The sequence below is a fragment of the Loxodonta africana genome, chromosome 17 (genome assembly GCF_030014295.1).
Source record: "Loxodonta africana isolate mLoxAfr1 chromosome 17, mLoxAfr1.hap2, whole genome shotgun sequence".
Classification (NCBI taxonomy): Eukaryota; Metazoa; Chordata; class Mammalia; order Proboscidea; family Elephantidae; genus Loxodonta; species Loxodonta africana.
The window spans coordinates 31,230,391-31,242,793 of record NC_087358.1 but is presented as its reverse complement, the minus strand read 5'-3'; the positions used below and the strand labels follow the sequence as shown (position 1 = coordinate 31,242,793).

The window sequence follows — 12,403 nt, the reverse complement described above, 5'->3', positions numbered from 1 at the left end:
CCAGAGACCTACATCATCCTGAGACCAGAAGAACTAGTTGGTGCCCGGCCACAATTGATGACTGCCCTGACAGGGAGCACAATAGAGAACCCCTGAGGGAGCAGGAGATCAGTGGGATCCAGACCCCAAATTCTCATAAAAAGAGCATACTTAATGGTCTGACTGAGACTAGAGGAATCCCGGCGGTCATGGTCCCCAAACCTTCTGTTGACACAGGACAGGAACCATCCCCAAAGACAACTCATCAGACATGAAGGAGACTGGACAGTGGGTAGGAGAGAGATGCTGATGAAGAGTGAGCTAATTATATCAGGCGGACACTTGAGATTGTGTTGGCATCTCCTGCCTGGAGGGGGGATGGGAGGATAGAGAGAGAGGGAAGCTGGCAAAATTGTCACGAAAGGAGAGACTGGAAGGGCTGACTCATTGGGGGAGAGCAAGTGGGAGTAAGGAGTAAGATGTATATAAACTTATATGTGACAGTCTGACTTGATTTGTAAATGTTCACTTGAAGCTCAATAAAAGTTAATAAAAAAAAAAAAGTATGGTGAACGTACTTCATTCTTCCTTGAAATATTTTTTACCTGCTCTGTTCCTATTCTCTCCTGAACTTCAACATGTGATCTGTTAGCAGTGGCAACTGCACATCTCTGAAATTGTCTCGTTATATTTGTGGCTTGTTTTATGAATCTGGTTATTTTTTATATATGTTTCCTCCCTTTTACTAACAAATTGCAAGCTCCTGAATAGCAGGCACTGCAGTGTTATTTTGTAACCTCCTCCCCAGTGCCAAGTCCAGTGCTTCCTTGTATTTGGAAGTTATTAAATATTTGATTGATTACTTGGTTATGCCAATAAGGTACTTTTTAAGTAGAAACACTTTATTTAAAATGTGGTCAAATTGACAAGCTGGGTGTACACACAAATACAAAGACAGGTATGTAGGAAAACTTTGGGTGGCCTTGCTCATTGCTTACTGGAAGATAAATTCAGACAGAGACTGACCTTGAAATTTGGAGAAATGACAACAGCTGTGGACCAGGAGCTGGAGAGAAAATAAATCTCTGTGATCAGATGACATTTCCTGATTCAGACTGAGGTAGGGATGATACTTTAAAGTTGTGGATGTTTTACCCGAATCAGAAATTAATCAGTAAATCCAATGAGACAAAGTCCTCAGGATAAAATCTTCACTTGTTATTAATAAATTCAACATCCAAATTATAGTTCTGAGAGTTTCTTAGAGCAGACACAATTTTGGTGACATTCTTGGGCTGTCATTTGGATGACTTGGATATTTTTTTTAAGTTCACAAAAGCCATTTCAGTGGCTTGAATACATTTCCATTCCTACAGTTTGGTCAAGTTTTATTCCATGATTTATGCCATGAGAGCTTGAATTGTGCAAGTGGGAGGTACATGCACTCCCCAGTGGGAGTGTAAATTTTTTGAAAGAAGAAAACTCCCTGTTCCCTGTAGAGTTGTCCCAGCAAGCGTTTGATAGCATGTGCTTGATTGATTTAATTTAGAAGAAAAACTGTTTCTAGATCAACATCTGTAAAGATAATATTGCTGCCCTCAGCCTCCTTCGTTGTCCTGAATGTGCTTTGTGGTGTTCCTCTGGCTGTGGCATTGGCATTTCCAGGCATCAGAGACTGTTAACGTTAAGTTCTTATGCAGCAGCCTCCGTGTGAATTGATCTCGTTAGCACATGCGCACACATTTTTGGCAGTACCATTTGGAGGGTTATCCATGATCACTTTTTATGTGCAGATCCTGAAGCTTTTTGATGTGTTGTTAATTTAGGAAGCAGTAAATATTTGGACCGGATTGGGGGCACAAGCACTCTACAGAGGAGCTCCAAGAAGGAACAAGTCCCATCAGGAGCGGAGTTGGAGAGACAGCAGATCCTTCAAGAAATGCGGAAGAGAACATCCCTTCACAATGACAACAGCTGGATCCGACAGCGCAGCTCCAGTGTGAATAAAGAGCCTGTCAGCCTGCCTGGAATGATGAGAAGGTACAAGATGTCTTAGAAATTATTTCCTGTTCTTTACTATGAGAAAGGCGAATTTTAGGCATGCTGAGTGTTTTGGGCAGAAGAGATGTCATCGTAATTTCTTCTCCTACTTACCGAAGGTTTAGTGGGAGAAAAGAAAGTAGAGCAAATGTTGCTGAGCACCTATTATGTGCCAGACACATGCTGATTGGCTTGTCTGCGCCATCTCACTTTATCTGGGGAAAATGTTTTCGGGCAGGGACAGTTATTCAATTGAAACGGTGGCTCAAGCAGGAAAGACACTTGGCCAAAACCACGGGGCTAATAAGTCACAAAGCTGGATGCTACACTCTGAAGTGAAATTCAGACACTTAAATAACTTATGCTGCTCTTAGTGTTTAATTGGCTACTGAACATTAAAGAAATAATGTTTGTTTATGTTTATCGTAAGATAATGGTTAGGTTGGAATCAGTGCCCACAACGTGTGAAAACCTAATTTTTATCACTTTAAGAAAGTAAGTATATAAATATAAATTAAGTGGATATAAATAGATGACTATGTTAAATAGTGTATCCTGGAGAAACGAATGTTGCCTCTACTCTGAATCAGTATTTCCATAGCTGACAAACGAGTGGGGGAACATTATGCAGGACAGTGCAGGACAAAGGGCTGATTATCTCAACGTACAAATAACTCCTATAAATTGGTAAATAAACTCACCATAGAGAAGTGATATGAACAGGCAGTTCATATAAAAAGGCAATAAGCATATAAAAACGTGTTCAACACTACTCCTGAAACAGCAGTGATAGACCTCCTTCATCTATTGGATCTGTAGAGAGTTAAAAGATTGATTAAACCTACTACTGACAATTGTATGAGGAAATAGGACAGTTTTGCAGTGTGTATTTAGCAAAAGTTTATGTGCCTGAACCCTGTGAGTAATTTCATTTTCTAGCACTTTATCTTCTGTATATATTTGGATAATTTTGCACAAATATACTGTATTTTTACACAAATAATGAGCACCTTCTATGTTTGTGTGCTAACCATGCCCTCCTCCACGAGTCATTTTCGTAAGCGTGCTATGCTAATTTATTTTTTTTTACAGCAACAAGTAAAAAAAAAATTGGTATAGCGGCTCTTATGAAAATACTTCATGGGGGTAGGGCATGGTCACCAAAAAAACACAGAAGACACACGCTATCTGCATAAAAAAAGTAAAAGCACAGTAACCGAGTGTGTTCATTGAAATATTGTTGGCAATAACAAAAGAAAAAACAAGGTATAATTTCAGTGTCTGTTTTTGAGAAATAATGCAAATGGTTGGCTGCTAACTGAAAAGTTGGAGGTTTGAGTCCAGCCAGAGGTATCTTAGAAGAAAGGCCAGGTGATCTATTTTCTGAAAAATTGGCCATTGAAACTCTGTGGAGCACAGTTCTACTCTGACACACAAGGGATGGCCATGAGTTGGAATTAACTTGAAGGCAACTGGTTAACAGGTTGAGTATTAGCTAAATAAATGGTGACACACTGCTAAGGTAGCTATGAGTTGGAATTGACTCGACGGCAGTGCCTTTTTTTTTTTTCCTTAAAAAAATGAAAGAGACACACTGCCTTGAATGTGTGGGTTAAAACAATTCATTATCTCTCACAGTTTTGAGGGTTGACTGGGCACTTTTTTCTTCTTGGTGCTGGCTGGGGCATTTGGGCAACTGCAATCATTTAGAGCAGATACGGGCAATTTTGTTGTGTGTGTGTGTGTAAAGGAAATAGTGAATAATTAAGGATTTGTGGGCCACACAGGTCCCTGTCATATATGCTTCTTTTTAATTTTTTTTTAAATAACTCTTTGAAAATATAAGGAAACATTCTTAGCTCAGGGCCGCACAAACCCTGCTGTGGCCTGTAATTTGCTGACCCCTGATCTAGAGGCTCCACCAGGAAGTCAGCTATTGATTGGGAGCCTCTGTTCTCCACATGGGTGAGGTCTCCACATAGTTGCTTGGGCCGCCCCATGGCATGGTTTGGATGCAGAGGAACCGTTCCGGGAGAGCAAGACCCAGTATGCAGGTGCTTATCAAACCTCCATTTGCATCATGCTTGCTGACCCGCATCGGCCAAAGTTAGCCACATGACCAAGGCCAAAGTCGGTGGGGAGGACTACACAAGAACATGAATATCAGGGGGCATGGTTCATTGGGGCCACCAAAGTCTAGTCTCTCTCCTAAATTGATAGGAAAAGAGTTTCAAGTAATACATGTTTAGTGGAAAAAAAAGCAAGCTACTGAAGAATACGCATTGTAGAATAATCCCATATTTTTAAAAATGTTAAATACATGACTATATTACATATATATAGAGAGATGGTAATACTTACATATGCAAATTTGTATAAATGTATGTAAATATGTGCTTCCATATGTGAGAAAAGGCCCAAAGGATACAAAATTTCTGCGGGAACTAGGGCAGGTGAGTTTTGGTAAGTAAGAGGGGGGGGTTTATCTCTTTCTCACACATACCCTTCAATACTGCTTGTATTTTTTTTAACACGATGATGTATTACTTTTATAATTATAAAAGGAAAACAAAATTTTCAAACCTGGTCTAAGAAATTTTTAAAAACAATAATAAAATTGCCCATGTAAGGGAAAAATAATTCAGTTAGTTTTTATAGATAAGTATTGAGATATTTTTAAGTATGAGTATTGATATTTTTAATATAAATTTATTTAAGAGCTATTTTTCAAAAAGTTATATTTAAGTCAGTTTGTAAGCTAAGTTCTGTCGTAACACACATTCAGTTTCAGGGAGTGGTCAGTGAATCCTTGCACAACGTGAAATTCAGCGGTTGTTTAAATTGATGGTTTTGGTTGGTGAGTGAATGAAGGTTACATAGTAGGCATGGCTTGGCTCGCTTTGGAGTCAGAAGGCTTCGGTTCGAAAACCAGTTCCACCACTTACTAGCTACATAATTTCTCTGATATTTAAAAAGAATGTTATATAGTGTCGTGGGTATTAAATAAGTTTAATATTTTTTGTGAAAGTGTCTAGCCTAATACCTGGCATATGTAAGTGCTTAAAAAAAAATATATATATATATTTATATATATATTTATATATACACACAGACATATATATATATATATATTTTTTTTTTTTTGGTTGGGGTTTAAAAAGAGTTTGAAGCCTGATATATCTAAACTGTTGAATACTTGAAGGATGAATGTCTATCTTCTGAATTTTAGCATAAGCTTAGTTTTTAAGATTTTTTTTCATAGATTCCCCTCTTCCCAACTTTGGTTGGTATTTACCTAAACCAACCAAACCAAACCTGGTGCCATCAAGTTGATTCTGACTCATAGCAACCCTATAGGACAGGGTAGAACTGCTGCATAGGGTTTCCAAAGAGTGGCTGGTGGATTTGAACCGCCAGCCTTTTGGTCAGCAGCCGAGCTCTTAAGCACTGTTTCACCAGGGCTCCTTTATCTAAGTACCAAGTATTTAAAAATAAATGATTGAAATGTGCAACATCATGATGTTTCTAATGATGAAGAGAAACTTTTCTTGTTCAAGGTGATTTTATATGTAACTAGATTTCTTAATACCTGCTTATAAAATACATAAAATGGGTATTTTAGAAACTGTAATGATAAGTTGGGGTTTTTGGGTCATGCAAATGGTTAATGTGCATGGCTGCTAACCAAAAGGTTGGTGGTTTGAGTCCACCCAGAGGAACCTTGAAAGAAAGGCCTGGTGATCTATTTCTGATGAAATCAGCCATTGAAAACCCTGTGGAGCACTGTTCTACTCTGACACAAATGGGGTCGCCATGAGTTGGAGTTGACTAGATGGCAGCTGTTTTTTTAATGATGTATTAAATGGATTTCTGTCATACCTATTTTGATGAATCCTTTATTATTTTTCAGAGGTGAATCTCTAGATAACCTGGATTCACCAAGATCCAGTTCTTGGAGACAGTCCCCTTGGCTCAATCAGCCTACAGGATTCCATACATCTTCCTCTGTTCAAGACTTCAGTCGCCCACCACCTCAGCTCGTGTCCACATCAAACCGTGCCTACATGCGAAACCCAGCCTCCAGTTTACCCCCTCCTTCAGCTGGTTCCGTGAAGACTATGACCACAGGTGTATCCACCACCCCTTCCCCCATACCACTCAGCCATTCCCCTTCAACTTCACAGTCGGGGTCCCAGCAACGCAGCAGCAGGTGAGGCCCTTCCTGTTTCTCTTTTTCTTCTCTTAACCTTGGAGGTATTTTTCCCTTAAAATTTCCCCCAAATCTTGTCTAAGCTTTCCAATGAAAAAGAAAACCAAACTCTTTTTGGTGTGTCAAGAAAACGTCTCTTAATACTTTTCCTAATAGCGTTTGTGGGTTTCTTGTGAAGCCGCTGTAAACCTTTAAAATGTCTCCTTTATTGCCACGGTCTCTTTTGCTTATGCTTGTGGTCAGCATCTTTGACGTAGATACATATCAGTAATCTTCAGTGTGGAATCGTAAAAGCACAGAGTAGCTCATGAATGCTTTTCAAATTTATGAGTGAAAGCTGCATTGTAAAATGTTTGACTATTGTTATATTGTTATAAAAAAAAAAAAACTCATTTTATAAGAAATGAGTGTGAATGGAAGGCATGATAACCAAGTCATGCCGTCTGTGGAGCTTTTAACCAGCTGTACCAAAAAAAAAAAAAAAAAAAAATTACACCTTGCTTTTCAGACTTTTGATTATCAAGATCAGTGCTTATCTGGTCTCTGTTTTGCCAATATTTTGTTCAGTCTCCATCAGCTGACTTTTTCTGTAGGCCATATGCTGGGTAAGAGTTACAGTGATGGGTCTTCACTAGAAACTTGCCTTTTGATATGGAGTAAGGCACAGATATCCAAATGTGCTAGGCTTTTTAGATCTGTGTACCTTCTCTACAGATAATTCATGCTTCATGTAACTTCACGCTGCAGTGCTTCTGTCACCAGAAACGAGTGCGCTCTATTGGCATATAGTACTTTTCATCATAAATTAAATGCTTACAAGCGAAAACACAATGATTAATATTAACAGTTTTATTTTTAGCTGTCAAATCAGGAACTTTGGTAAGAAAACATTATATACCAATCTAAAATAATATGACATGTTGCAGGGTCTACAAAATTAGTATCTGGGAGTTTGAATTGAAAGAAGAAGGGGCTAAAGATTTATGGTAAATTTAGGGGGAGACAAGGAGGTCCTTGGGTGGAAGGAAGGCAAGAGGAGAGGTTACCCACTTGCTTACTGAGAGCCCCACTGTAGGAGAGTAGATAGGAGACAGGCTGTGGGCTTTTCTGCCCTGAGAAGGTCTCCGTTTAGGAAGTGGCCCTCTAAAATCAAGCTGTCAACAGCTATACCTCACTGTTCAGTGGGACTGCAGCACTGTGCTATACTGTGGGCATGCAAAGGTAAGTAAGAAGTGGCCTTCATCTTATCACCTGGGACAGGAGATAAGACCTGCATCCAAAATAGATTAGAAACCCTTCTTATCTATCTAGATGGTAGCTGTGAGGCAATTTTCTTTTTCTTCTCTTGACAGAGGCAATCTTTTAAGCCAGAGGTTGAGAGTCAGGAAAGCTTTGACACCTCTGTTCTAACTAGAACACTAAATGAATAGAAAAGAGGGTGAAAATAAGGTTGACGGAGTAGGTTACAGAGAACTTTCTGTGCCTCACAAAGGAAGTTGGTTTGTTCTTTTGAATGACATGATTTAGATTTAGAGTTGTCTTAACAGGTTAGACTGGCAAGAAGATGTAGGATAGATTAAAGGAGGGGGAGAGGGCGGTGGGCAGACACAGCTGCTGCATACAGCGATGCTAGAAACTGGTGCAGAATGGACCCGTTTCACCGAAATGGTGCATTCTGTGATTAGGTGGCAAAGGTCTCAGCGCCACCCTGGAGATCCTTTAGTGTTACAATATACAAGGCAAGCTTTGGTTGGCTTCTGAAAGTTTTTCTCCCACTGATATGTAGAGCGTTTCTGAAATTATTCTGAATGTTAATACCCAAGTGCTATTTTCAGTAACAATCTTGCGCTGCACAGGTGAGAGCGTCTATTCCCTTCTTGCTTGTTCTGTGTCTAGGTCAGTCAGTGGGAAGCGCGTGTGCTCCTACTGCAGTAACATTCTGGGCAAAGGAGCCGCCATGATCATCGAGTCCTTGGGTCTTTGTTACCATTTACATTGTTTTAAGGTGAGCTGGAGATCTACAGCCTGCAGGTCCACAAAGCTTTGCTTGGAGAGCGCATGGCTTCTTTCAGCTCTGGGTGTGGGCGTGCACTAATGAGCTAGGTGCTCCCTGCATCTGCGCTTTGACTCATGAATTGCTGCTATTAGTTCTCAAGTCATGACCATAGTTTTAAATAGTTAATCTAGAAATGCTGTGCTCTTTCTATCTCTGATTTGTTAGAGTGCATAAATGTCTTCTCTAACATGCTGCCTTAGGCATATGTCAGATATAATGTACCAGTGTTGTTAACATCATAAAACCAGAAATGCAAACCCATTGCCATTGAGTTAATTCTGACTCATAGTGGTCCTATAGGACGGATTAGAATTGCCCCATAGGGTTTCCAAGGAGTGGCAGCCGAGCTCTTAAACATTGTGGACTTAAATGCCAAGGCTCCATTAACAGCATGGGGACATGCAGTTACAACAGAGTTTGAAAGCATAGCTTTGACTAGGGAGAGTATATGAGGAAAACTATTGCAAATATGTTTAAAATTGCACAGGCTGCTTACACTTGATAGGTTTTTGCACACAAGAAAGAACGAAAGCAGTGCCTGCTTTGTTTTGCAGTATCTGTCTCTAGAGACACATCTGTGTGATTCTTAAACTTGCATGGGGCCAGAGAAGGATTTTTGTTGTTGATCCCGGAGTCCCGCAGACCTCATTTTGTTTCAGCTTGTACATTGCTGGCTTGGGTTGTTCCTAAGCAGAGCAGGATGAGTCAAAATAATTAGTGTTTGAGCACGTGGAACCAAAATACCCAGCCTTGAAGGGAAGGTGCCATGTGGGAACACCTGCCAAGCCAGTAAAGCAGGGATACTGGGAGGGACCATCCCAGGGTGGGGAGCCAAGTCCCAGTCTTCATTCACCTCAGCCAGTTCTTTCATATGGTGTCTCACCCGCTTTCATTCTCCTCGGGGGCAATGAGGACAAAATTTCCTTAAGCTAATCACTGAATCATTTCTGCTTTTAGGTGTATTTAGCTTGATCATCTTGGCTCTCGAAATTGACCTTATGATTCTTTATGTCTCATCTGGCAGGCATCATTTTAATCTACTAATTATCTTTTAGCCATTTTTTTTTCCTTTTGCTTTCGCTAAAATGTACCTAGGAGCTTAGAAGCTGCATTCTGCTCTTCCCCTTCTGTCCCTGGGGCTGGCCCAAGCTTTGCTGCACTGACTGATGGAGGATGTTCTCTTTTTTATCCCCCTCCCCAGTGTGTGGCCTGTGAACGTGACCTCGGCGGCTCTTCCTCAGGAGCCGAAGTCAGAATCCGAAACAACCAACTGTACTGCAATGACTGCTATCTCAGATTCAAATGTAAGAGAGCAAATCAGAGAGAAAATTTCTTCTCTTTTAAGGAGAACACGGGTGCCCATGCACTTCCCTGACGCTACAGCCTGCTCCCCGGCAAACTCCATGCCTTAGAATTCCAGTTTTGAGTAATCTTAGCCTGTCTCCTTGGAAAAAGTGTGCACTGAATGAGTCACTGCTCAGGATTCCAGCCAAACGGGTGGGTTGTGGGGCCCAGGAATGGCGAGGGAACGAGTGCCTGAGAGCCAGGACAGGTTCCTCTGCCATCCATGCAGGGTCTGGAGGAGCTGCTAATGATTCCAATACAGACAGACAGACAGACAGACACTCAAGACAGCTCAAGGGAATCAAGTAGACTGTAATTACTGTGTGTTGGCAAAGGGGATTGGTATGTCTTCAGCACCTTCAGCTTAGTTCTGCCGTTTAACAAATGAGCTTTGATTATGTGATTTAGAAAATGACCAACTTAAAAAAATATCCTTTAAAAAAGTAATAAAGAATAAGCAGTCAGTTGATCCTTTATTATAATATATAACCGCACGTTAATATATATATGATTTTTTTAAAAGCACATTAATTCTAATTATGTGATGTTTCAGTTTTATTTTTGGAAAAGTTGAGTTTTTCAAAAACTTCACGTACTGCTTTGTGTCTATGCATGTTTTATTTCTAAGCGTGTTATAAAACATAGGACAGCGTAATTAGATTGCATATTGTTTATAGCTACATAAAGAAACCATTCTCACTGTTTGTATTTTGAACCTCGCTGCTGGTAACATGTATTTCTTCCTCGTTGTGAAAGGGTATTACAAGTGGTATCAGCAAAACAATTCGCTTTTGAACTCCGAGGTATTTATACAGCCCTTTATGCGGAGAGAGTGCGTTTGTAAATGGCATAAGCCCAGTCAACTCTCTTTTATCTGTCCGTGGGTTCTGAGCCTTTTTACCCAAGCTGTCCAGTTCTTTCCTGGATGCTGGCATTGAGGTTGGAGAATGTCAAGGCTGGGCATATTATGGGGGGAATGTATGTATGTGTGTGCCCTTTTCTCTCTTTAATCAAATTCCAAAGCCAAGTGGAATTGATTTCTTGGAATTGTCATTGACAAACTGCCCATGCCTTTACCCACCTCCAGTGCAAATAATAGAGAGTTGAGTGTCATTTCTATATCAGCAATTGATTTTTATTCTTTTTTTTTTTTTTTTTTTCGCAAATAAAGACTTCTAGAGCCCAGAGGCTGTGAATTTGCCTAGCTTTGTCCTGAGAGTGACTGACAACGTGACTCTTTCCATCTCACTGGGCCATTCTCTGAGTGATGACTGCTTTGTATCCCAGGTGACAGTATTCAAGTGTTATTGAATCTAAGCACCTTTCTTTCTTCTCTCCTTGCCTGATCAGCTGGACAGCCAACCGCCATGTGATGCAAACATCCCTACGAAAGCACTGTTGCAGATAGAAGAAGAGGTGGTTGCTGCTGCTGTAGACCTATAAATATATGTTGTATGTCTCTTTGCTCTCATTTTGAAAAACAATAACCTCCCTTTTTTTTGCCTGTTTAGATTCCATAGAAGCATTGTATTCCTGATAAAACCTGTATTCTTGTTGTTGTTTATTTATAAGAAGGAATTATGTGCGGGGGAAAAGTGCAGTATTTACGTTTTTGAATTCAGCATATTAAAAGCACAAGAGAAAAAAATAAGAATTTCCAAATATTTTTGAGACTGACAATGATCTAGTTTGACTTTCTTGTGGTGTTTTGAAGAGGGTATTTTATTGTTTTTTTTTTTTTAAAGTTCTTAAGCATTATTGGAGATAGTTAATATAAATATGTAATTGCATTTGCTTTGTTTATTATAATGGACACTAAATGCAGAACCATATGGAAAATTTCATTGAAATCCACTCGCAGTTTTGCTCTCTGTATCCTTTTTTTCCCTTCCTATGTAATATGATTTAAAAAAAAAAATGCTAACGTAACATTTTGTTTGCTTGATGAGGGGAGCTATATTTTCTTTACCAGGATTGTTGCTAAGCAATTGTCAGTAGAAAGCATCTTTTTTTCGTTAAGAAAAAATAACCATGGTTTGTATACCAGAAGGTTTTCTCCATAAACTAGTGAGCCTCTCTGTTCAGCTGCATTTGTAAATAAAATTGTTGATGCATTTAAAGAGTGTTTTCTTTGTGTGTGTGTGTGTATACCTTTCATGTCTCCTGATCATACTTAATTATATGGCCTTTCTCAATTTTGTGTTTTATTTAAAGCTTTTCAAAGGAGTAATTGACATAAAATAAATTGCATGTAAAGAAAGTATACAATTTGGCAAGTTGTGATATATGGGAAACTATCATCACAGTCTTGATACTGTTTTTACTGAAAAACTTTAAGGAGGAATTTCCTTTGTTTTTATTTTTGATCAGAAGTTATGTTCTTGAACACAGTATGTTTTTATGTTAAGAGGTGATGTGAATGGTAAATTGTTGCATTGTTTACATAAAATCCTTAGTTATTCATTTTGCGACCCTAGCGATAAAAGAAGAAAATAACAGTGAATTTAGAAAATTCTGCAGAGTAAACTATACCTTAATGTACTTCAGAAATCTGGACTAGGAATGGAAGAATACAAAACTTTAGCACGATTGGGGCAAAAATATAAACTTGCTTGAATTCTTCAAAATAACGGGTGGATGATTCTAGGAAATCCACCCGTTGTGAGAGAAAATTAAGAATTTAGGTCTAACTTTTTCTGTTTTTAGTTCTTATTCTTTATTCCTTATTATTAAAGTAATATGTGTTTATTGATGAACCTTTATCAAACACCTCA

General features: G+C 39.2%; 1 protein-coding gene across 7 annotated transcripts in view; it reads left to right on the top strand.

Moving 5' to 3' along the window:
• LMO7 (LIM domain 7) overlaps positions 1-11,749 on the top strand; it is a 281,227-nt gene extending 269,478 nt beyond the window's left edge. For 6 of the 7 annotated variants that reach the window (XM_064270029.1, XM_064270027.1, XM_064270028.1 and 3 more), the window contains 5 exons: positions 1,806-2,019; positions 5,930-6,229; positions 8,126-8,234; positions 9,487-9,589; positions 10,980-11,749. In XM_064270029.1, coding sequence (XP_064126099.1) covers positions 1,806-2,019; positions 5,930-6,229; positions 8,126-8,234; positions 9,487-9,589; positions 10,980-11,002 — 749 coding nt within the window. In that variant the 3' untranslated portion in view covers positions 11,003-11,749. The other variant, XM_064270023.1, reaches the window with a different exon arrangement.
• Positions 11,750-12,403: the final 654 nt, after the last annotated feature.